The following is a 26,506-nucleotide window of genomic DNA, read 5'->3' on the forward strand; positions in this document are numbered from 1 at the left end:
CGAGCTTGTCCCTGCAGCAGTGGCTGACTGGAATGGTGGTGGCGATAGTGGTCAGCGAACCTAAAGCACAACAGTGGAGAATGCTAACATCTTGCCGGACACTTACGGGGCAAGCTGTTGTGCATTAGTGTAGTGTGAACCTAGCCTAAGGGCTGGAACCCACTAGAGCGTTTAGGGATCGCTTCAAATCGTTAGCCAATGTAAATGGATGGGAAAGATTCCTCTAGAGCGATTGTGATTAGGGAAATCTCAGAACATGCAGCATTTTGGGAGCGTTTCATTCTAATGAATTGTATAGGAGCAGGGAAATCGGTCCCAAAACACTATCACAAATCACTAGCGATTGCGACAGCGATTTGCACTTTCTAGTGGGTTCCAGACCTAACTCAAAAGATGCATGATTGGCAAATACTATTTTCAAATATGGCAGCCTTCCTATTCAGTCTTGCTGCAGGTTTACTTTTAGCGGATCTGTCACCCATGTGACAGTTTTGCTAAAGCCAATGACATTGCTCAGCAAGTATCCATACCTGTCCAGACTGCTAGCCATCATCATAAAGCAGAGGGTCACATGACTGTTCATGAAAGAGACTAAATGCAGACATTGTTTAAACCACACTTCTGCTCACTTTATTGCTTAGTGATTCACAGATGGAGAAACAGCACCTGGTAAGTACATCTGTAGTCTTGCTCTAGGTCAGTGATCCACTAATAAGTGAGGGATGACATCACCAGAGAGTGCATGTTTAAAAACGGTTATAAAATGTCACCTCTATTAGTTGTCATTCCGGGTTTAAGGAAATCACTCATATAGTGCATGGGCAGTGGCTGCACAACCCAAGGACACCACTCTTACTGCACACACAATGTATTGGTCCTTTGCTACAAGATCAGGAAAAAAAATGGTTATCTGGAAATGAGAAAAAGTCAATTCAAGAGTGAAAACACCCCAGCAATATTAACCCATGAGGTGCTAGGCTCAGCTTCAGCCAATATCATTGTCCATTACCAGCCACCTCTCACTTTGTTCACAGGTACAAAGAACTTGCAGTGCACTTAGCTCTGTCATCAGTCCTGCTGGCAGCACCGTGACCTTGTGAGAGAATTCATCCGACATACTCTGCTGTGTACTAATGCCTACAGACGGGGACCCTTTCACTGCCAGGCGGCATCAGACAGAGTGGTGTAACAAATGTCACGCATGCAGGGAATGATGCTACGAGTCAGAAGCCTCACTGGGCTGGGAAGGATGTCACATCCTGAGGGGAGAATTCCTCTCAGATTTTGTGGGTGTGGCCACAGCCCCTCCCATTTGTGCTTTCCTAGGTATCAGAGTCCTCCTCTTCCATCTCCTCATCATTATAGTCCGGTTTGTCCAGCTGCAGCTCCGTCCGATTGATCACAGTTTCATCGTCCACATTTTGAGAATCCTGCAGAATAAAACACAAGACTGTCAGTTGCACATATTTGCTGACGGCTAGAGATAGTCCATGAGATGCAAACAAGTTTGTCTAAAAATTAAATTTTGTGTACGTTATATGCCAATTTTTATTGGTCCAAGTTCAAGCTGCATACAATTTACATGATATTTGAATTTTAGGCAAACTTATTTGCATCTCATTGCCCATCTCTACTGAAGGCGAAATAAAGCAACTTTTTGTATTTCATTTTTGCACTGGTTCCTTTTAAGCAGGACTCTTCAAAAACATGCAATTCCTCCCTTAAAGGACAACTGGACTGAAAGGGATATGGAGGCTGACATATTTATTTCCTTTTAAACAATACCAGTTGCCTGGCAGTCCTGCATATCTATTTGGCTGTAGTAGTATCTGAACCACACCAGAAACAAGCATGCAGCTTATCTTGTCAGACCTAACTATGTCAGAAACAGTTTATTTGCATATGCTTGTTGGGGGGCTGTGGCTAGAAGGATTAGAGGCAGAGGATCAACAGGATAACTTGGCAACTGGTATTGCTTAAAAGTAAATACATATGGCAGCCTCCATATACCTCTTGTTACAGTTGTCTTAAGCCACGTACACAATTTCACCACATATTGACTCAAAAGACCTGTAGATATCCCTTTGGGGGCAGTAAAGGTATTAAAAGTTCTACAGACATGGTGTGTGTATCCTGGCTGAGCAGCCTGTTCTGTTTTATGGGTAAGGGCACATCCCACTGCAAGAATTTCCTCTGGACTATCTACAAAAACATAAGCAGCCTGTGAATAGCTATCTGTCCTGACATATTGATGCACTGTAGGTCAGGGATGTCCGGGGACACTTTTACACAGGTAAGAGTTTAGGCTGAAATGATCAGAATGGTACCTTAAAGTGGACCGACAGTCAAAATTACCCATCTGCACCATTTAGTCACGCTGTTCTAAGTTCTTAGGACAAACTTTTTATTTAATTAAATAAAAGCACCTGATAGGTTTAATCGGTTTTCTTTCATTGGGAACCGTAAATCCCGAAGATTTTGTCGTTTTTACTCTGCAAAGGACAAGGTTGACTTTCTTTTTCTTTTAGCAGAAAGCTTCTGTGTGCAACATAAACTCATAAAAAAAATGAAAACCATTTCAGAAAAATAGCAGTGTGATTCTTGTGCATTGATCTAGATGTTACAAAAGTATGAAAGATTGCAGCTTCCACACTAGCTGTTTTGACGAGGGGTGGGGCACAAAATTTGGCCGTTCCCCCCCACCCTCGCATTGTAAACAGCGATCGCAAATTGTGCGCCTTACCTGCATTGCGCTGAGTGCAGCATAAAGAAGGCAGTGTCTTAAAGAGGAGCTGTTAGGTATAAGATCTCAGAGAAAATAAACACATATCAGTAGCTAAATATTGCCTGTACTTACATTACATATGCATTTCACTGTCCACGTTTGGATTTCACAGAATCTTTATATAGTATTTGCAGAGAATGATGCTCCTGACAGCTCATGGCAGGTTCCATGTTTGTCTGTCTCCTATGAAGCCAAATGTGTCGTCATGTCCTGCCTGCTTCCTGATGATTCCACTCACAGAAAAGCTCCTACTGAATAACAGTACTGTGCAGTGAATATTAATTAGCCATGTGGCTAGGAACAATAGCGGACTCCTGCAGTGTACTCTGCCCTGAGATTTATCAGTGCTGTGCGCTGGACTGAGTTACATGTTATTGTAACTTGACCCTGTAACTTCTCATTAGCAGCCGAGGGGAGGGCCCCAGAATGCTTTGCAGTATGGTATGCGGCTTGCGGCTTCTTAAGAGCTTGGGTCTAACAGCTTTGCTGATAAGCACACATCAAATGAAAGAGAGATTTTTATCTTCAGTGTTGCCTTTTTGGCTTCCTTCTAAACTGTTTAACACAGGAGAATAGAGGTTTAAATTAGCTTTTGCAGCCTGACAATTACTCTTTAAGCTTAGCAGACTGAGGGTGGCGTCTGGCAGGCTAAATCTCCTTAAAGGGGAACTGAAGAGAGAGGTATATGGAGGCTGTCATGTTTATTTCCTTTTAATCAATACCAGTTGCCTGGCAGCCCTGCTGGTCTATTTCTCTGCAGTAGTATCTGATTAAAAGCAGAAACAAGCATGCAGCTAGTCTTGTCAGATCAGACTTATAAGTCTGAACCACTGAAACACCTGATCTGCTGCATGCTTGTTCAGGGGCTATGGCTAATAGTATTAGAGGCAGAGGATCAGCAGGGCTGCCAGGCAACTGGTATTGTCTAAAAGAAAATAAACATGACAGCCTCCATATACCTCACTCTTCAGTTCCCCTTTAATGCTGAGAGTGCAGCCATGTAAGGAGCCTCTCTGCTCTGGCTCTCGGTGTTAATGAAATTCAGCCTGCCCGATGTTGTCCTAAGTCTGCTAAACTTCTGCTTAGCACTTAACACTGCTTAGCAGCAGCAGCAATGTAAGAAGCCTCCATCCTCTGGCTCTCCATGTTTTGGGGCACAGGTGGAGGACACACAAGTACAGAGGCAGACACATGAGGAGGGCACAAAGGGACAGAAGAGGGACAGGGGAGGATACAGGAGGCAGACACAGGGGAACAGAGAAAGAGGACACAGGGGGACAGAGGAGGAGACTGGAACAGAAGAGGAAACAGGAGGATGAAAGAGGGGGACAGAGGACACAAGGGGACAGAGGTACAAGGGGTACATAATTGGGGGTAAAATATCCACAAGATGCCACTGCACCGTGGACGCCCCAAGTTTAGTATATGTTTTTTTCCCTGGTTTTGTCCTCTAAATTTAGGTGTGTATTAAAGTCCGAAAAATACTGTATATAGTCAACAAGGAGCTAGATGACAAGATTAAAATTGTATGTAATGCCAGATTGTACTGCTGCTTTAAGGTTGCTGATAGGCGTACGAGAGGAATCGGCGCGGGAGACTTGGGCGCAGGATACAGCCAGTATATGGCTGATCCTGCTGCTGCACAAGTCCCGGCCAATTGCTGGAAGCTGAATTATTGTGTTTTATAAGCAACTTCAGCTCCGTCTTCTGACGGCGCCGAAGTTACTCCCTGTGCGCCCAAGTCTCCTGCGCTGGATTCACTGTGTTCGGCTGATGGGCACCGCTAAAAACACTATAATCCTTATTCCATATAGCCAGCATACCCCTCCCTCACCTATCCCATACAGCCATATCAATCCCTGCCATGTACTGATGAGGGCCAAAAGCCCAAAACAGGCTGTCTACATGTGGGGTTGGTGTGGCTGTGTAATATTTAAAGCTATAAGGCTCATACACACATCAGACCATAGTCTTTGGAAAATGAAAGATCACAGACCAATTTTACCCCCTTCCATGTAGTATGAGAGCCATACCTACACAGTCTATTCTATGGAGCTGAACTCCCCATCAGACAGAAATCTTTGCAAGATGCTGCACACAAAGATGCTGTACACATGCAACAGATCAGTATCTGCAAAAGATCTGTTCCTGCAAAATATCAGTTTCTGCAAAATGCATTCATAGTCTAGAATATCTGCAGATCATCATACACACCTTGTTTAACAGAAATTCATCTGCAGATCAGATCCACCAGGATGGATTTTCAGATCTGCAGATGATTGTCTGATCTGCAGATCCATCCTGGTGGATCTGATCTGCAGATGAATGTCGGTTAAACAAGGTGTGTATGATGATCTGCAGATCTCATAGACTATGAATGCATTTTGCAGGAACTGATCTTTTGCAGATACTGATCTTTTGGATGTGTACAGCATTGTGATGAAACACGGAAAAGCCGCTGTCTCTCAAGGCGAGGCGGCTGTTTCCGCGTCCAGCATGGCGTCACAACGCGGAAAAAACGCCGCATGCCGCTTAGGCAGAGCGGCGGAATCCGCATTGGGAACGGCGAAATCCGCATTGGAGGCAGCTCCCGCACTCAGTTCACTGGATACATTGCAAGACAGTACTGGTGTGGCTGGGACTGATAGTCCACCAAGATTCAGACTTACACGCGCGCGAGCACAGAGGCAGAGTTTAAATAGCAGTTAGAAGGGAGTCGGCTGACCAGCTGGGTCAGCTGACAAATTCCACTGCTCCCATTGGACCAGCAATTAGGGAGGTCCTGGAAAGGTATATATACTGCTGGTTGTTCACTTGCTCTTTGTCTGGCGTGCGATCACATATGTGGGAGCACCCAGATCCGTAGTCAGATCCGCAAGTGTGCCGGGACCAGCTGGAGCTGTAATCCTACACTTAGCTAGATTCTGTTGATAGCTAAAGTACTAGTTTGATTGTGATTATCTGTTATGACTTTTGCCTGCCTTGACTACCCTTCTGAACTCTGATCTTGTACCTCGATAATTCTGATACTCTGTTGCCGATCTCCGGCTCGTTTCTAGACTCCGCCTCAGCCTCCTGATTCTGTACCTCGATATATCTGATACCCCGTTGCCGAACCCTGCCTGTACCTAGACTCCGCCTTTTGACTCCTGATCTTGTACTTTATCTGTCCGTGTGTATACGACCTGGCTTGTCCGACCTCGAGAACCGACCTTACCGTTGGAGGCGGTTCCTCGCTCTGTTAGCGACCCTTCTCCTGAAGGTCACTTTCAGACATCCTACCTACTGTCAGTCTGACTCCTCCCGTCTTGGAGAGCTCAGGTCTGCGGAAGGAATCTGTGTAGTACTCCTTGCTGCACTGAGGCCTAGTCCTCAAAGTGATACTGTTACACCAAACACTACACTCTACTCAGGTGAACAGAGGTTAGTTTGTATATCGGATTATCGGTGAGACTGCAGATCACTTATAATCTGGTATATATATATCTGTATTTCCGGTGATACTGCAGATCACCGGTAATCAGATACTCTCTGCGCCCACCGATCGTTATAAGCATCTTTGTGTTCAGCATCTAGCAAAGATTTTTTTCTGATGGGGAGTTCAGCTCCATAGAATAGACTGTGTAGGTATGGCTCTCATACTACATGAAGGGTGGTAAGATTGGTCTGTGATCTTTCATTTTCCAAAGACTATAGCCTGATGTGTGTATGAGCCTATAGACTTGCTATACACCAGCGGTTCTGGATGCTAGTCTGGTTCACAGGGGTGGAAAGATATCATTTGCATATTCAGTAGTGGTGCATTGTGGGTAACCACAAATGTTCACTTAGCTGAATTATTGCAAATTTCCTTCTGTTTTAAGAAGGCAAATTTCACCAAGCACTGTCCCTGTAAAACAGACAATTTTGTAGCAGGCTTTTAGGGCCCTTTTCCACCTGCAGTCGCTAGCGTTCACGCTGAACGCTAGCGATTGCTGAATCGCAATTACCGGCGATTCCCCGACGTTCGCGATTTTGCTATGCTATGCACTGCATAGCAAAATCGCGGCAATTATCGCTCCGCCGCGCGTTCGCGTTCCCCGCAAAAACGAATCGCGGTAGTGGAAATGACCTACCGCGATTCCCATGTTAAAAAGCAAACCGTAGCGATTGTAAAATCGCTAGCGGTTTGCGCTTTTGCGATTCAGCCAGCGCAAACGCTCTGGTGGAAAAGGGCCCTTAAAGAAATCACATCATGGCACATCCACATACATAAGCATACTGCAACACAAAAAGGGATTGCAGAAGGATCTTTCCGTTGTAGCTGAAAATTACATTTCAGTTCCTCATTTTTATCACTAAGAAGTAGTCTTTTCCCACCTCCCCATATTGCCTCATTACCATATGAGTGCACGTCTCACATAATGAATCAGAATACTGTACATCTATAAATTCAAGGTAATAGACTTGTCCTGGATACATTTCTTCTGTGACTTTAAAGTGGAACAGAAAGACAAACTCATCTGCATCTGAAAAAGCACAGTGCTGAAGCTGACAAGTCTGAAGACTTCTACTTCAGTAGCTGTTATGTGCCTCAAGTCTCAGACTGCCCTGCAGGCATATAGAGCTGAGCAGAGTGCCATGGTGCTCTCCCTCAGATCTTATGGAAGGGAAGGGTCATTCTGCTGCACTGCCTCATGTTTGCATCATATCAAGCAGTGAAGTTCAGGATTTATTGACACTTATCTCAGTTTGTCCCTGTCCATAGTTAGTAGGTAGCAGTTTTTAAAAGCAAACCTGAAGGGGAAAATAAACATATGATATAATGAATTGTATGTGTAGTACAGCTAAGAAATAAAACATTAGTAGCAGAGATAGGAGTCTCATATTGTTTTCCAGTACAGGAAGATTTTAAAAAAAGTGTTTAAAAAATGTTCAGTTATTATGAATGCAAAAGAGTTTCTCTGAGCTCTTTGATTCACTGGGTCCAATACAGTCCTGTTTTCTGAAGCACTTAAACCAAGAAACAATTACAGACAGCTTGAGATAAGCTTTTACTGCAGGGAGGTTTAAAGGGACATTATTTCTGCTTTGTTTTATAGTTCAAAAAACAGTCCTTTTAAAACTGCAACTTTGACACAATGATACAATGTTATAAAAAAAACAAAAACAAAAAAACACTATAGGAGCAAAAATAGAAGTATGACTCTTTCTTTGCTACTAATGTTCTATTCCTTATCCATACTACATATACAATTCATTATATCGTACTTTTTTTGCTTCAGGTTTGCCTTAACTTGCAAGCCTGAAGTTCCATCTAACATGTGATGTTTGGTACTGGGGTGCTGCGAAAAAATTGGATTTTGTATAAACTGGAGGGAAGTGAAACAGCCAATAAGTTAAAGTGAACCTCCGGACTAAAAATCGACTCAGCAGCACTGAAAAGGCTTGGTGTTTCTTTAACAGTTTCATTGCATCAGAACTTTGTTTCTCTTATACAAGCCTCATTTTTAGCTGCACAGAAGAAAACTGCCCCGGGCTTTTTTCCCCTGATGCTGTGCAAAGCATGATGGGATTTCTGATTTTGTTGTTCTCGTTCTGCTGTTTTTTTGGTGGTTTTTTTTTTTTTTTTTTTTACATTTTGAATTGGACATTTGAAGCACAGCGTGTGCAGCTGGGAGGGGTTATCAGGACACAGGACAGTTGGAACTGTCTCCTGCTCCTTGTCACCTCCTTTCAACCAAAAAGATGGCTGCCCCCATGACAAAGATGGCAGACCCCATGAATCACAAACATTTGCCTGTTCTTTTAAAACAGGGTGGGAAAGAGATTATATTACCTATCTAGTCTAATTAACATAACTAATGTAACTTGATGACAGTATGTTTGTTTAGGCTGAAGTTCCCCTAAAGGCCCATACACACGGGCTACAACTGTTGCTGGAAACACATGGCGCGCGCATGTTGCGGCAACAGGTCCTCCATGTGTATGAGGCGCGCGCAAGCAACTGTTGCTAATCAGAGCTGTCTCCAGGCGATTGACTTGTTCAATCCCTGGCAACAGCTGTTGCAGCAACCGTCCCTAGTCTCAAGTCGGTGCGGTCGTGTGTATGCTAGTCTGCACGGGCAGCACGGTGGCGTAGTGGTTAGCTCTCTCGCCTTGCAGCGCTGGGTCCCTGGTTCGAATCCCAGCCAGGACACTATCTGCAAAGAGTTTGTATGTTCTCTCCGTGTCTGCGTGGGTTTCCTCCGGGCACTCCGGTTTCCTCCCACATTCCAAAAACATACGGATAAGTTAATTGGCTCCCCCTAAAAATTGGCCCTAGACTACATTACTTACACTACATAATATAGACATATGGCAATGGTAGGGATTAGATTGTGAGCTCCTTTGAGGGACAGTTAGTGACAAGATCTATATATCTATATATATATATATATCTATATATATCTATATATATATATATATATCTATATCTATATCTATATATATCTATATCTATATATATATATATCTATATATATATATATATATATATATATATATATATATATATATATATATATATATATATATATATATATATATATACACACTGTACAGCGCTGCGTACTATGTCGGCGCTATATAAATACTAAATAATAATAATAAAAAATAATAATAATAGTCTCTAGCAACTCTTGTGAGTCCGACAGTTCATTGAACCTGCGACAGAAGTTGCTGAGCAACAGTTTCCGCTATGTTGCAGACAGGTTGTTGCCGCGTGTATACAATCGTTGCTTGTATACAACTGTCGTTGCTGGAGACTTTCAACTGTTGCTTGTCTCCATGCAACTGCAGACATCCGTGCCTCGTGTGTATGTAGCTTTCTCATTGGCTTATAAGCAGCCTGCAGGCTTTATAAAGCAGCAGAGAACTGTTTGGGAGTGAGGATCTCCAATTGTGTGTTTGGTAAGTTTTAGAGCAGTAGGAGACAGGCCTTGGAGATGGCAGCTCCAAGGTCTTGGCTGCGCTCACATATGGTGTTAGATGCTGGTTCTGGGGCCCCGGGCAGTGAGAGTTCCCGGGGCCCCAGGCTGGCTCATGCACCATTGTTTTTAATTATTGTAGTATCCCATGCAGTTTAGTTAGGAGGGGGGCAGATGAGAGGGAATATCCTGCACGCTGGTGCCCCCTGCTGGTCATATAGCCATTGTCTATATGCAACTGAAGCCCTCTCCTACTAATTGGCTGACTTGCTCAGCTTTTGCTTGATTATCACTGCAAGCTAGGTGTATTATGTGTGCATTTCTCATTGGCTTATAAGCAGCCTGCAGGCTTTATAAAGCAGCAGAAAACTGTTTGGGAGTGAGGTTCTCCAATTGTGTGTTTGGTATATATTACCTATCTAGTCTAATTAACATAACTAATGTAACTTGATGACAGTATGTTTGTTTAGGCTGAAGTTCCCCTAATAAATAAAGCCACAACCAGTTTTTTAAAGTAATCCAGACTGGAATGTATGTCCACATAGGCTGAAGTCACAAGTTACCACCTCTTGTAAAGTCTCAGGCCTGGAACCCACTGGCAAGCGCTATTGCAATCGCTAGTGATTGTGATAGCATTTTGCAAACGATTTTTCGGAGCGATTTCCCTGCTTCTATACAATTCATTAGAATGGAAATGCTCCCAAAATGCTTCATGTCCTGCAATTGCAATTTCCTTAAAGGGAATGTCCAAGCAAAATTAAAAAATGAGTTTCACTTACCTGGGGCTTCTACCAGCCCCATGCAGCCATCCTGTGCCCTCGTAGTCACTCACTGCTGCTCCAGTCCCCCGCTGGCAGCTTGCCGACCTCGGAGGTCGGCGGGCCGCATTGCGTACATTTTTACGCATTCCCGCTAGTGCAGGAACATTAACACATACATTTTTTACACGTTACTGGTTCAATGCGTAAAAATGTACGCATTGAACCAGTAACGTGTAAAAATGTATGTGTTAATGTTCCTGCACTAGCGGGAATGCGTAAAAATGTACGCAATGCGGCCCGCCGACCTCCGAGGTCGGCAAGCTGCCAGCGGGGGACTGGAGCAGCAGTGAGTGACTACGAGGGCACAGGATGGCTGCATGGGGCTGGTAGAAGCCCCAGGTAAGTGAAAATCATTTTTTAATTTTGCTTGAACCTTCCCTTTAAATCGCAATTGCTGTAGTGGAATCTGTCCCATCCATTTACATTGGCAGATCGTTTAGGGAATTCACTAGCGATTGAAAGTGCTCCCTAAATGCTCAACCCCCCCCCCCCCCCCCCGCTGTAGTGGGTTCCAGACTTCATCCTTACAAAGACTTGCTGTCCATTAACCACTGTGTGAGCCTCGAGGCTGTTAGCTAAGGCATCTGTACAAACTGTAACTTACCTCCTCAGGCTCCTCAGCAGGAGACTGCACATCCTGGCTTTCACCAGAGCTGATCATCGACTGAAGGGCCAGTTCTTCAACCTGCAAGATAAATACAGTCAATTTATAATCAAGCAAGCACCGCCAGCTAGCAGGACACAGTACCACGTAAACCAGAAAGAGCCATAGCGGGCGGCGGTAAGTTAAGGGATTTACAGTGGATAGAAGTAGACTATGGAGCTAGTGGCATAAATAGAAGGCTATCAGACATACTATAGGGGGGGTGGGAAGGTCAGAGAGGGCAACAATTAAAGGAGTGGGGGGTCCATACACAGTGTATGAAGACCACTTTATTATTTTCAAACATTTCATGAAAGTTTAACAAGCACATTCCTTTCCTCTGCATACAATCACGGATAAGAAGTGACAGTCTGCATAAATCATCACAAAGCATATTTAAAACAACTATATAAGCAACCAGCTGTTGTCAACTTGTATGTTTAAAGTGGACCTGAACGTCTGCCCAGGACAGAAGGAAAACATAAAGAAATGCACCCTGTATGTATTTAGAGAGCTTAGCCTATCCAATTCCCCCTCATCTGTGACTTATCACCATTGTCATTTGCTCTCTCAGCGGCGTCAGCTCAGGAATCTCCTCTGCCACGACAGAGCAGCTAATTTGTAAATACAGGATGTTAACAATATGTTTGCTTCCATGAAAGCAGGAAATAGACACACTGCAGCTTTATTGAAGGATTTGTATCAGCTGAAACAAAGAAATGTTTTTCTTCACAGGTTATTATTCAACGGGTTTATTGATCATGTCAAATACAAAATATTCAGTGAACAAACATTTCACTAGAACCAACACAAACTAGTGTCACAGAAATCGAACATGGGATAGAATGGTAATAATAGGCCCAAGGTAAGAGGTATACATCAATAAATGTACTCATAATATGATATCAAATGTCCATCTGAAAAAAGAAAGGGGGGAAAATGTGGAAGGGTTATGATATATGCAGCCTCCTAAATTCCATCCAGGTGCCCCATATACTATGGAACTTGTCTGAATTCTCAATGCTCATATAATAAAGTCTATCTGTTAACATGATAGTGTCCAGTCTATCATTTACTATCTGCATGCTTAAACCTGGAGATTTCCATTTGAGAGCAATGGACCAATGACCTGCCAACAACATATAGTGGTAAAGTTTTAGAAATTGCTTGGGAATTCATGGGTTTTGGCCATATAATGGGCACATAGTCACCGTAAGGTTGGGGCGAACCCCTGAAACTTCAAAAAATAGTTGTTGCCAATCATTCTAGAAATCTACTGCAGTAGGACAACTCCAAAATATATGTGTAAGGGTACCTAATGTCCTACATCCCCTGAAACATTGAGAACATTCTGGGTATATCCGGTGAAGGCGGGTAGGTGTATAGTACCATCTCAACATAAGTTTAACTGCCGTATCCTTCAATATGGCTGATCTTGTGACGGAGGCTATGTTAGTCCAGCATGTAGTCCACTGGGAGGTATCTATTTGTGTCTGCAGGTCTTGCTCCCATGCTCTTTGATAAGACATAGGACCAGTAGGTAGGTTAGATAGAAGCAACTGGTAAAGGAAAGAAATAGTACCTGGTTGTCTAACCCCTTTATCATACATGTTTTCAAATGTTAAAGAGACTCCGTAACAAAAATTGCATCCTGTTTTTTATCATCCTACAAGTTCCAAAAGCTATTCTAATGTGTTCTGGCTAACTGCAGCACTTTCTACTATGACAGTCTCTGTAATAAATCAATGTATCTTTCCCCTGTCAGACTTGTCGGCCTGTGTCTGGAAGGCTGCCAAGTTCTTCAGTGTTGTGGTTCTGCTATGAACTCACCCTTTCTGGCCCCTCTATGCACACTGCCTGTGTATTATTTAGATTAGAGCAGCTTCTCTCTTCTCTCTTATCTTTTACAAGCTGGATAAATCGTCCTCTGAGCTGGCTGGGCTTTCACATACTGAGGAATTACAAACAAGGGCAAAGCTGTTTGCAGGAAGAAAAGAGCAGCCTGAAACTTCAGTGCATGGGGGAAAGAAACACACAAATGATCTCTTGAGATTCAAAAGGAATGCTGTATACAGCCTGCTTGTGTATGGATGTATTTTCTATGTGTGGACATACTGTACATCAACCTACTTCCTGTTTTGGTGGCCATTTTGTTTGTTTACAAACAAACTTTTTAAAACTGTTTTTAACCACTTTTAATGCGGCGAGGAGCGGCGAAATTGTGACAGAGGGTAATAGAAGATGTCCCCTAATGCACTGGTATGTTTACTTTTGAGCGATTTTAACAATACAGATTCTCTTTAAGGGCTCGGTCAAAACATAATTAGGAAATTGGGACTGTAAGAAATGACGGATTTGAAGATAGTGGTAGGCTTCCCCCCAGGGGGCTTCTCTGCCAAAGCGAAACTGTTGGAATGATATGAACCTGCCCCCCTGCCAAAATTTGTTGGCAGTAACCAGACCCTGGTTAGCCCACCAAGCAAAAGCACTAGGGTTAGAGAGTGCCGGTTTGAACCGAGTATTACTCAGGAATGATAGTTTTGGGGAAGGGGTTCTTATTAAGGCAAATTTAGAGAGTGCCTTTGACCAAAATTGTAGTAAGTGGGCAACAACTTTATTTAATTTGAAAAGTTCTCGAAGCATATCAGGGGAAAAATTAAAAATGAGGTACTTGGGATGGTACGGTTGGATTGCTTGAAGCTCAAATTCCCACCAAGGGGGAAGGGCCGAGGTAAGGCCCCAATCTAAAATGTGGCCTAAGCGAGCAGCCAAGTGTTAGTGCCAAAGAGATAGGAGTCCTATACCTCCCTGACTACAGTGCTTATATAGGACCATAGCCCTTACTCGTGGCGGTTTATTATCCCAGATATATCTATTGAAAAGGGATTGAATAGGTACTAGAGCACTTTTAGGTAAAGAGATTGGTAACATACGGAAGGCATATAATAATTTAGGTAGTAATATCATCTTACAGGCAATGACACGGCCTAACCAAGAGGTTTTAAAAGGGCCTCAGCTTTTAATTATGGCTCGAATCTGTTGAAATAGGGGGGGATAATTAACCTCAGATAGGTGATGGAATGAAGGAGTTAAGTAGATGCCCAAATACTTAAATTTTTTCTTTTGCCAAGTAAAATCAAAATTAGCCTCTAATAACTTGATAGCATGAGGGGGCAGGTTCACAGGCATAGCAACAGACTTAGATGAATTAATAGTAAGTCCTGAAAAGCTTGCAAATTGGGACAGCAGCCTGAACAAATTGGGTAGGGTGATGACCAGCCTAGTAAGAAATAACAAGGCATCATCCGCATAAAGCGCAATTTTATACTGACCATCTCCATAGCCATGTATGTCAGGGTGCTGTCGTATGGCTGCCGCCAAGGGATCCATTGCTAAGGCAAAAAGCAAGGGCGACAAAGGACACCCCTGCCTAGTGCCACTTTTTAAGAGAATGGGGTCGGAAACCGCTCCAGGGATGCGGATAGATGTGGTGGGTGCAGAATATAGGGCAGCGATTGCTGTAGCAAAAGCACCTGTGATACCAAATTACTTCATAGAAGTTAACAGATAATTCCAATTCACAGAATCGAAGGCTTTACTTATGTCTAAGCCTAACATCAGAAAACCTGTTTTTTTTAATTCTGCATCCTGTAATAGGTTAATTGCCAATCTGACATTGTCGTAACCCTGTCTTCCAGGGATAAAACCAGTTTGATTGCCTTTGACTAAGCTTCCAAAAGAGTGGGATAGCCTGGAGGCCAAGATCTTAGCAAATAATTTTACATCATTGTTAAGGACTGAGATTGGGCGGAAGCCTCCAGGGAAAAAAATGATCTGCCCCAGGTTTGGGAATAAGAGTAAGGTTAGCAGATAACATTTCAGGTGGAAAGGCCGCCCCTTGTAGTATGGAGTTATATAGGGAGGTGAGTGGGGGTACCAGAAAGTCTGCAAATTTCTTAAAATACTGAGAGGAAAATCCGTTTGGACCCGGGGCAGTCGAAGGCCTCAAAGATTTTATTGCCAAACAAACTTCTAGTTCAGAAATCGGGACATTTAAGGCCTCCAACTGCTCAGGGCCAAGAGATGGCAAATTTAAGCCAGTAAGCCAGGCCTCCAAAGCCACCCCATCTACCCCAGATGGACAATTTAAAAAGGTTGGTGTAATAGGTTTCTAATAGCTTAATAACCTGAGAAGGAAGGCATTCCAGCTTACCCTGGGAATTCCGCAATCTGAAGGTATGTGGAGGCTTATAAAAGTTAGTTAGTTTCCTGGCAAATTGCGTAGAGGGATTATTACCATATAGTAGGAAGCGAGCTTTAGAAAATTTGATTGCTTTTAGGTGGGACTGAGAAAGTAGAGAGTCAAGCTCCAGTCGCTTAGTAGAGATCAATTGAGAGGTAGCCTGATCCAGGTTCTGAAAATGTCTCTTATGGCCCGTACTTACGGGCTGCAAATGTTGCCTGTCGCCAGCACACGTGAGCGTGTGGGCGACAGGCCGGCGACAGCTCCTCGCCAGGTCCCTCCGCGTACACACGCGGAAGAGGGACCAGCGGCGAGGCGGAAGCTGTCGCCGACGTTCCTCCTCCCTCCGCCGGAAGCTCCATATACTTTAATGGAGGTTGCTGTCGCTAGTCCGCGTACTCACGCGGACTAGCGACAGTTGCGGCGGGGGTGCGGCGGCGACTGTCGCCATGCGATTGAAACTTTCAATCGCATGGCGACATGAGCGACGGGCGACAGTTCGGGGTGCGCGCGCGTGCAACGGCCCATAATCACGGGCGACCTGTCGCCGCAACACGCGCGCGCCGCGTGTTGAGGCGACAAAAGTCCCTCGTGAGTATGAAGCTTTTTATTATAAAGAGAATCTATCTCACGGGTCAAATTTAAAATCTGCTCTGACTTTTGTTTTTTGTTGTTAATAGCTTTTTTAATGAACAGACCCCGAATAACAGGTTTATGAGCTACCCAACGAAGGGTAGGGGAATGATCTTGTGAGTCATTAAGCAGGAAATAATCCTCTAATCCGGAGGCTATCTCGAATCTACTGACCTGATCTGCAATCAGACTATCATTTAGACGCCAAAATTTAGGATTATATGGGAGCCCTATACCAAGTAATGCCACAGATACTATATGGTGGTCTGACCATACACAGCTGACAATATTGGAGGCATGAACATTGGCAGCCAGAACAGGTGTTAAAAAGATGTAGTCGAGTCTAGCATATGACTGACGTGGGTGGGAGAAGAAGGTAGATTCCTTGCATCCAATGTTACATGCCCGCCAGATGTCTATTAGTTGATTTCGGATCAAGAGGGAAGAGAGGTTTTTAGGGAAGCATCTAGCAAATGGTGATAAGGTGGTACGATCTAGAGCCGGATTAGCAACTGAATTAAAAGTCACCTGCCAGGATAATATGAGGGGAATAATATTTGTCTACGATAGGAGAAAGCCTCCGAACGAAGCTAGATTGGGAAGTGTTGGGGGCATAACAATTTTTTAGAGACAGTTCTTTTCCTTCAAACACACCCTTCAATATGAGGACCCTACTTTCAGGATCCTCATAGGAAGAGATTAAGTCAAAAGAGAGACTATTATGTAAAAGTATGGCAACTCCCCTGGCTTTCTTATCAAAGGTAGTAGTATATGCACGTTCGAAAGATCTGTCAAAGTACAGGGGTGCTTTACCTGTCTTAAAATGTGTTTCTTGTAAAAAAAAATGATGCGTGCCCCCAACCGTTTATATTGCTGGAATGCCTTCCTTCTTTTAATAGGTTCATTGAAACCCTTCACATTATGACTAATAATCTGAAGTTCAGGGGACATTATAGCTAAAGTATAGGAGTAAGATCAACTGACTAACCAATACCTCTAGGCCTATTTGTGTGCAAAGTTGACGATCAATACAACATAAACATCAAAAAACAATATACTATGTAGGCGAGTTATACATAGGGGATTACCAACACATCTGGGCAAATTCTGCAACTCCAACTCACCCTGCAGTGCCCAGGAAAACTCTGCATGGAATAATATCAGAAGATGTAGCCACATAAACATACTCCAAGCTGAGGGGGGGGGGGTCATAATACTAGGTAGGGTCAGAACGGCACATGTACTGTATATCTTAAAAATGATAAATAGAACAATGGGAGTAATATAGTGCATATATTGAGCGATATCCGTGCAAATGCAAAAAGAAAATAATCCAGGAACATGGCAGCCAAACTTTCCGAAAAGCTGAGGGCTAATAATAAAAATAAAGAAAAAATTAAGCTAATGTCAGTAAAATAAACCTCATGAAGATCGAGGAGATCGATGCTGGGGTGGAGATCTAGGAGATTGTTGCTGCGACCAAGTTGGAGAGACATCTGGTCTAGGTGTAGAATGAGAAGAAGTTGAAGCTGACCGAGCTGGAGATGATCCGACCGTGTTCCGTGACAAACCCAGCTTGCCGAGGAGTTTTAAGCCCTCTGCAGGAGTGGTAGCCACTAAGAAAGTGCCATTATGCAGAACCAGCAGCTTAAAGGGGAAACCCCATCTGTAGCGAATTTTTGCTTTAATCATCTCGGCCGTAATAGGTTTCATATTCCGTCTACGGTCCAGTGTGAGGGGAGAGATATCAGGGAATATCTTATATGTATGGCCCTCAAAAGATAACTCCGGCTGGTTTCGAGTATGCAAAAGAATCTGTTCCTTGAGGAGAAAATCTTTGAAACACATGACCACATCACGCGGAGGTTTGCCTGCTGCAGGAATGGATCGGAGAGCTCGATGTATACGGTCAAAGATAAACTGTTCAGTTGGAACTTCAGGAAGCAGAGCATGAAACATAATGGGAACAACTTCCAGCAGTGATGTGTAAGTTTCAGGTAGGCCTCTGATACGCAAGTTATTGCGCCTGTTTCTGTTGTCGAGGTCTTCAGATTGCAGTTGTACTAAGGAAACAGTAGATTGTAAGGCTTCATGCTCCTGTTTAAGGGCGTTATGGGCAGCAGTGAGTTCGTCATATTTCTTCTCCAAGTGATCAGTACGAGAGCCTATGTCAGCAATTTCTTTAGATAGATTATCCGCCGTCCGGCGGAGTTCCGTTTGTAGCTTACCCACAAACTTGTTATAAATGCGATCCAAGCTCTCCTCAAGGTCTCGCCTGGATAGTGGGGGCTGAGCTGAGGCTGGTGGCTGAAAGCTGGGATCACTCACCGCCTTTGGAGCTCTGTTCGACCCGCCGGCGCCATCTTGAGAGGTAGCCATCTTTCCTCTAGGCCGCAGCAAGTAATCTTGAACGGAGCGTTGGCTGCCCGAGTCCTTCTTCGATCGTCGCCCCGGCATGCACCAGAATGTTCCCCCGGAGGTGAGGAAGGTAAGGCTAATGAAATAGTGCAGGAAAGGCCCCGGGGAACTTCAAAGCGTGCCTCAAAAGAGCTGCACTACAGCGCCATGCGTCTGCTCTGGACCGCGCCCAAGCCACGCCCCCCCCTTTCTTTACAGGTTGTTATGCTGTTGCTTATCTTTTAGAGCAGAGATGAAGTTATAAGTTCAGGTCCGCATTCACATATGTGGTTGCTTTGTTTTACCTAACCTTGTTCCTTCATGTAAATACAACTTTTCTTAGAACCTAAGAAATAACAAGTAGAGGCATAACTGCCTCCCATTTCCTCCAATTTCATTTTAACATTTATGTTGTTGTATACAGTTTCGGATTATCATACATTCCTGTAAATGGTACCAGGATTACATATTGGTAAAGTTTTTTTTTTTTTTAATAAGATTCCCAAACTTGAGGCCATTAGCATAATAACTCCAGTTTGCATTGCCCCTTTGGGGTCATTGATTGCTACTTCCAATGTAATGTTACAATAGCTTACCTGTTGTAACTACTACATCAACTTTCTAACACTTATGTTTTTTTGTAAGAGAAAAGTTAGAAGAAAGCAAAGAGAAAGAAGAAGGACTTGAGGTCTGAAATGAGCAAGTCAGTTGAAGATAAGGTAAAGAAAGGGAAGGAAATGGTGGGTGTGGAGCCAGTGACTTGAGTAGAGCTCTATACTTCCCCAAAATATATTGAATGTTTGCAACCTATCACCTTGTTGTACACTATAAAGAGCTGTTCAGGAAAAACTTTAGAAAAATAACTGGCCACAAGCATAGACACTAGTTTCTCAAATGTTTTCTCTAAAATTATAAGATGTAGAGGATCAGCAGGACAGCCAGGCAATTTGCAATTGTTTAAAAAGAGATGATAAATATGGCAGCCTCCATATCCCTCACAGTGCAGGTGTTCTGTAAGCATAGCTCTGGTTTTCCAAAGAACAGACCAGTCCATTCTTTGTCTGACTAACTAATAGCTTAGCGTTTGTAAGGGCTGGTTTAGACGGGCATCTGAACTAGCAGCGGCCACATCTCGTTTAGACACGGTCAAATGGCAACCTTCGGCAGCACTTCCCATTTTTCCGTTGTGTTTTGATCACCCAGGACAGTGGTCCTCAAACTAAGGCCCACTGGCCAAATGCGGCCCCCCCAAGCCTTTTTTAATGACCCCCAAACACAAAATGTGTAACTTATAGATGTGGCCCACTGCACCTTTAAATATCGGCTGCCCGCATATAGAATAGCAGTGCTGGTCCCACCCATCCACATACTGTAGAAGCCAGCAAGCAGTCATTCACTGGCTTCCAATCCAATTCTACATCAGGTGACACTGCTGTCTAATTGGAAGGCAGGTTGTCACCTGGGTATGCTTCTGGTGCACAAAGACGTTCTTCAGGCTCCGCATGACTGAATGGCTGCTGCTGGGAGTTCTCCTCCAGGCTTGATTGGAGGAAATCAATACCTAGATTCAATGCAATGTTTTTCAACATCATTTTATGTATGTTCCAGCCCCCCAGCAGTCTGAAGTATATTGACCCCGGGCCCTTGACTCGGGCCCTTGATCCCGTTTGGGGATTCCTGACCCAGGAGGACACAGAAACGTAAAGCACAGCCAATCCTGGACACTATGTATAGCATCCATGACAAAACGAGATATCAGGATCGAGTGCGTCGTTTTCACGGATGGGAAACAATGACATGACTGTCTTTCAACGCCTGTGTGAACTGGCCCTAATTTCCATGTTTTTACTGTAGTGTGTTGCTGTTGTAAATGTGCCAATTCTGGTATTCATAATTCTGTATATTTTTTTTTTAAAAAGTCATTTTATTTAAAAAAATAAAATTAACCACTTGAGGACCCCCCCTTTAAGGACCAGCGTTATTTTTTGTGATCTGTGCTGGGTGGGCTCTGCAGCCCCCAGCACAGATCAGCTGGCACACAGAGCGATCAGATCGCCCCCCTTTTTTCCCCCCTATGGGGATGATGTGCAGGGGGGGTCTGATCGCTCCTCCTGTCTGGCATGTTGCGGGGGGGGGCACCTCAAAGCCCCCCTCCGCGGCGAAATTCCCCCCTCCCTCTCCTATCTGCTCATCCCTGGTGATCGGGGCTGCACAGGACGCTATCCGTCCTGTGCAGCCAGTGACAGGCTGTCGCCTGTCACATGGCGGCGATCCCCGGCCGCTGATTGGCCGGGGATCGCCGATCTGCCTTACGGCGCTGCTGCGCAGCAGCGCCGTACAATGTAAACAAAGCGGATTATTTCCGCTTGTGTTTACATTTAGCCTGCGAGCCGCGATCGGCGGCCCGCAGGCTATTCACGGAGCCCCCCGCCGTGAATTGACAGGAATCAGCCTGCAGCTGGCGACGCAATACTGCGTCGCTGGTCCTGCAGCTGCCACTTTGCCGACGCGCGGTATGAGTGCGCGGTCAGCAAGTGGTTAAATTAAAACAAAAACTGCAGCAGCAATCAGATCCCACCAACAGAAATCTCTGTTGGTGGGCAGAGAATGAGGCAAGATTCATTTGGCTGCTGAGTTGTATGGCCGTGCTATAAACTGCTAAGGGGCCCATACAGTCAGCCGATTTTCTGGCCGATAAATCGTTTGCAAATCGGTTGGCCAATCGACCGATCGATGGCCGATTTCGATCGATTTCGATGGATTTCCATCGAACTGGCAGGGTGGAAAATTTAGGTCGATCTGATGAGATTGCTTATCAGTTTGCATTGGCCTTAATGGAAATCTGATGGCAAAAAAATGCCATCAGATCGAAGTTCAATAGATTTCAAACTGAAATCTATTGGAATTCTATCCTGGTAAAAAATGTTCTAAAAACGCATCAGATAGATCATCAGATGCATTTTTTATCTATCTGCTGCCAATCTGACGAGTGTATGGGCACCTTTAAAGCTGCAGTGTGCTGAATTGTAAAAAAAATAGCCTGATAACTGGGGGGTGTAAGCCTGTAATGCTCAAGAGGTTAAGGCCCCATACACACATCAGACCATAGTCTTTTGAAAATGAAAGATCACAGACCAATCTTACCACCCTTCATGTAGTATGAGAGCCATACTCTACACAGTCTTTTCTATGGAGCTGCAATCCACATCAGAAAAAAATCTTTGCAAGATGCTGCACACACAGATGCTGTACAGACACAAAAGATCAGTATCTGCAAAAGATCTGTTCCTGCCAAAGATCCGTTCCGGCAAATTGCAATGATAGTCTATGAGATCTGCAGATCACCATACACACATGATTTAACAGACATTTATCTGCAGATCAGATCCACCAGGATGGATTTTCAGATCTGCGGATGATTGCTTGATCTGCAGATGAATGTCAGTTAAATCATGTGTGTATGATGATCTGCAGATCTCATAGACTATCATTGCAATTTGCAGGAATGGATTTTTGGCAGGAACAGATCTTTTGCAGATACTGATCTTTTGTGTCTGTACAGCATCTGTGTGTGCAGCATCTTGCAAAGATTTTTTTCTGATGTGGATTGCAGCTCCATAGAAAAGACTGTGTAGAGTATGGCTCTCATACTACATGAAGGGTGGTAAGATTGGTCTGTGATCTTTCATTTTCCAAAGACTATAGTCTGATGTGTGTATGAGCCTTAAAAGTGAAGCATAATTTTCATTGATTGTATGTTCCAGCATAATGGGCTGCACCGCTGTCCCTATCCGTTGCGTTCCTGCTGTCACAGGGAAGGCAAAGGCCAAGGCCACTGTGAATGTGGACATAGTCTATAAACAAATTCACATATGTTGTCCAAACTCACTTCATCGTCATCTAAGGCCTGTCTGGTTCTCCATATCTGGTGTAAAGTCTACGTCACCTGAGAATGATGGCTTGGGCAGGCAAATCAATCACCATGAATATTTTACATCATCACGCATGGCCAATCAGTGGTTTGTTATGGAATTTGTTAGTGTCATGTGGCAGATTCCGCCATAACAACTTACCTATATGAAGAACAGGGGAAGTTTGGTTTTAAAATGTTTCCAGTGCCGCAAGAAGATTCAGCAGGGATACATTGGGATTTAGAGTGTCAGGAACACATGATTTGCAAACAGACACAATTTATGTTGCGTGCCTAACAATTAATATTATTATCTCATGCAAACTTTTCCATGGTAATAACTGCTGGCAATAGTGAAAATGGACATCACTGCCGCACCCTCTTCACAACTGCCATCATTTTTAGATTAGCAGCCATTAAATTGAACAAATGCCTTTGGCTGAAGGCAAAGGGTTCTAATCCATGATGAAAACTTCAGACATGAAATCCCCACTTTAATAACGCAAAAAAAATAATTAAATTCCAAGTGTCAAATATTCCATGTGTTAAGTGAAAAAAATAGTTATAGGGGTTGCATTTTACATTGCTCCTAGTAAATCGCAGGGAAAAAAACGCACTTTTAGAATGAAGAAAATCACGATGGCATCTCAGCACCTTGATTTTCGGATGGAAACAGCTCTAACATGCTCTAATATGTACTATGATTCACTGTTTATGATCAAGAACACATTCTAATCTTAATTATTTTTTCACTGCTAAGAGTTCCATAAACTTAACTCTGCAAGTTAGATTAGTATAGTTCTGTAAAATGAATAAGCTATAGGCACACTAGTAATTCTGCATTTGTGCTTGACTTATCAGGGACATAAAGGAATGATTTACATATTCACTTACTGAGAAAAAAAAGTGATGTGTCATGGAAAGTCCTTTGTGCTACTATAAAGCTGAGCAATTGCAAATGATTTCAATTGTTAAAAATAAAATAAAAAAAACAATGCATAAATTAAAGGGGAACTTTAACAAAGGACTGAACGTTATCCCAGTCAGTAGCAGATATCCCCTTCCCGATGAGAGATCTTAACCTTTTCTCAAATAAATCATCAGGGGCGTCTGTATGGCTGATATTGTGGTGAATCCCCTCCCACAGTGTGATGTCATGACCATAGTCCTGACAGTTTGCTGTCTCTGTGAACCTCATTGCATTGTGGGACATAACATTTTTTTCCAAATGCCAAACAAGCTAGTGATGGGAATTCCGGCTCTTCTCAGAGAATCGGCTCCTCTGAATCGGCTCCCATTAAAGAGCCGGCTCTTAGGGCCTAAATCGGCTCTTCATTAAATGTCACGAGACACCACTCAGAATCGGAGTAAAAGCCCTGCCCCCGTCTCCATGACTGCTTATCTGACTGGGGCAATCCCTCCTGCTACTGCTCTGCTCCCCCCATACATCCGCCCCTACACTCCTACAAGCTGAAAGAGTAGGACTACATCTCCCAGCATGCCTCAGCGCCCTTTATTACACAGCAAAGCAGAGCTCTGTGGGGAGGCTGAGGCATCGGCTCTTTTAAAACTGAGAACCGGCTCTTGTCGTTCGCAGCAAAGAGCCGGCTCGTTCGCGAACGACCCATCACTAAAACAAGCAGTATCTCCCTCTGTGCATAGAACCCTCAGTAACAAACATTCAGGCTAAATAATCTATAAATGAAAATTGTAAAAAAATAAGTAATCCTATTATGTTATTTTCACTACAGTTCCTCTAAAACAAAGCCTTTTTCCCCCTTGTTTTTAAAGTGTGGCTTTTAGTTTTTTTTTAGTCCCTTACAAAATCCTAGTGGTTCTGGATCATTACTAGATATTCTGTAAAACCAAAAAGTAGAAAATTAGACTTAACAGCTTTCTAATTTCCCTAATCAACGACTGAACAGGAACTTTATACAGAGATTCTGAAAGATAGTGTAATAATACTAGTGTGCAAAGTTCCAGGTCAGTCTCTGCTAATTCCAGTTCCTGCACATGAAAAAACGAATTTTAAATATGAATCATATGCAATGCAATATCTAATATTCTGTTATCGTCATCAATAGTAGGCTAGAAGTAAGCCTGAGCCCAGGACCAAGTTTAGCAGCTCCCATCTGACCTTTAACCTGTTGAGCTGGTCATGTAGGGCGGCCTTGATCTTCAGCAAAGTCTCTTCTTCCTTCTTCAGCTCCTGCAGACGACTCAACATCCTGCTCCTTACACAAATCACCGCCTCGGGCGCTTCATCACAGGAGAATCCTACCTGCCCCTCTATCACTACCTGTCATATCACTGAATACGTCATCTCCCCGCGCAGAATCCCGTGACGTGTACGCAGCACTTCTGATCATTCCGCCGCCATGTCTGCTACTGGCAATGGACTTTTCCGTGTCATGCGAGGTTACCCATTATTTACCAGACAACAGCGCCATCTGCTGCCGGCAGACATAAAATCATAAAGTGACAGCTGACTGGCCGCTAGACATGCAGCCACGGTACAGGAGTGTGTGAGGTCACGCGATACGTTTTCTTTACATTCTAGTTTTAATCTCACAGGTGTAGGGTAGACAAAATACGAAGCAGTTAAACTGATTCTAAAGTGAATGAATGATTTGTAATATTTCAGTAGCCATGCACCTTTTTTTTTTTTTTTAACAACCATAAAGACAGAATACCCAGGTAGCTCATGGCGACTCAGAACCACTAGGAATTACCACTGATTTTACAGTTTTATAAATTGATTGAATAAGGTTTTCAACCTGATCTGGCATGTATTTAATATTGGACAAAATCGATTTTGACCTACAGATTGGAAGAACAATGTTAACTCATTGTAACTACTTTATCATATAAATCTAAAAACTGGACATTTTAGCATCGATGCCCACAAATGTTTTGACCTACCCATGTCCTTTGGCCGTAGGGTTGCCAGGTCGGCTGATGGAGAAAACCGGACAGGGGGTGGAGTTGGGGGTGGAGTTAGGGGTGGAGTCAGAAGCGCACTTTTATGTAGAGTGGGGCTAAGCAATGGGCTTTTTAAAAAATGTTTTTTACAGTATTTATATCGCACTGACATCTTCTGCAGCACATTACAGAGTACATAGCCATGTCACTAACTGTCCTCACCAGTACATGCACATAAGAGACCACTTTTCACCAGTAAATGCACATAATAAGAGACCGCTTTTCACCAGTAAATGCACAAGCATTATCAAACAACGTATGTTGTTTGATAATTCTAACTGCACTGGTTCTTTCTATCCTGGTTCATTTTCCTTTATATTAAACTACGCCACTCCTGACGTTCAAATATTTTCAATATAACACAAATCACATGATGAAAAACAATTAAAAACCAAGTACCAGGCAATACCACTGTAGTATAACAATATGCCAATCAATAATAATATAAGGGTACAGTAGTAGCTCAAGGTTCAAATGCTGAAAAATATCTCTAAATACAGTACAACAACAATAATAATCTGCCTATTAAAGTGCACAGTGCTAATGAAGGTAATACAAGATCAATAAGGAATAGATGCATATAAATAGTGAGAGCCAATGGTAGAAAAATAAATAAAGGTGCTTTCAAGCACTATTAAAATGTGAGGAAAATGTGCAAAGAAAGGGGTAGACACCTTAAGTGAACAGGGATGAAAGCAGTAAAGCAAAGAAGTGGAACGATAGGAAGCAGGGGAAACAACGTCCCCTGTATAAGTGTCAGAAAAGGGCAGCAAGTCAGGAGGAGGAGAAGAGCTTACCTGATAACAGGGAGCAGTGGAATGCCTAACGCAGCCCATCCATCACTCTTATCTAGACAGCATCAGCTCTCTGCAGAAGATTCCCGGGTCGGACCTACAGCACGTGAAAGTTGAAGGACCTCCGTGTACTCTGCAGGCTGTCTCTTCAGCGCCTGACTGAAATATGCAGTGTTTCTTTTAACACTAGGAAGCAGGCTATGAGGAGACAGCTTTCAACTTTCAAGTGCTGTAGGTCCTTCCCGGGAGCGCTGATGCTGTTTAGATAATAGTGATGGATGGACTGCGATTGTTCCTGGGCAAAAGGCATAAAACCGGACATCTTAATTGTCCGGTTTAACATGCCTTTTT

General features: G+C 43.5%; 1 protein-coding gene across 2 annotated transcripts; it reads right to left on the reverse strand.

Moving 5' to 3' along the window:
* Positions 1 to 604: 604 nt before the first annotated feature.
* On the reverse strand, positions 605 to 26,225 carry SNAPC5 (small nuclear RNA activating complex polypeptide 5). Of its 2 annotated transcripts, none has more exons than XM_068275029.1 (3): positions 26,159 to 26,225; positions 11,158 to 11,238; positions 605 to 1,430 (listed from the first exon to the last, which is right to left on the reverse strand). In XM_068275029.1, exons 1-3 carry the CDS (start codon positions 26,195 to 26,197, stop codon positions 1,323 to 1,325), a joined length of 228 nt encoding a protein of 75 aa, XP_068131130.1. In that variant the 5' UTR covers positions 26,198 to 26,225; the 3' UTR covers positions 605 to 1,322. The 2 variants fall into 2 exon arrangements, with proteins under 2 accessions (XP_068131130.1, XP_068131129.1); XM_068275028.1 differs by lacking the exon at positions 26,159 to 26,225 and adding an exon at positions 24,517 to 24,725.
* Positions 26,226 to 26,506: the final 281 nt, after the last annotated feature.

The sequence above is a fragment of the Hyperolius riggenbachi genome, chromosome 3 (genome assembly GCF_040937935.1).
Source record: "Hyperolius riggenbachi isolate aHypRig1 chromosome 3, aHypRig1.pri, whole genome shotgun sequence".
Taxonomy (NCBI): domain Eukaryota; kingdom Metazoa; phylum Chordata; class Amphibia; order Anura; family Hyperoliidae; genus Hyperolius; species Hyperolius riggenbachi.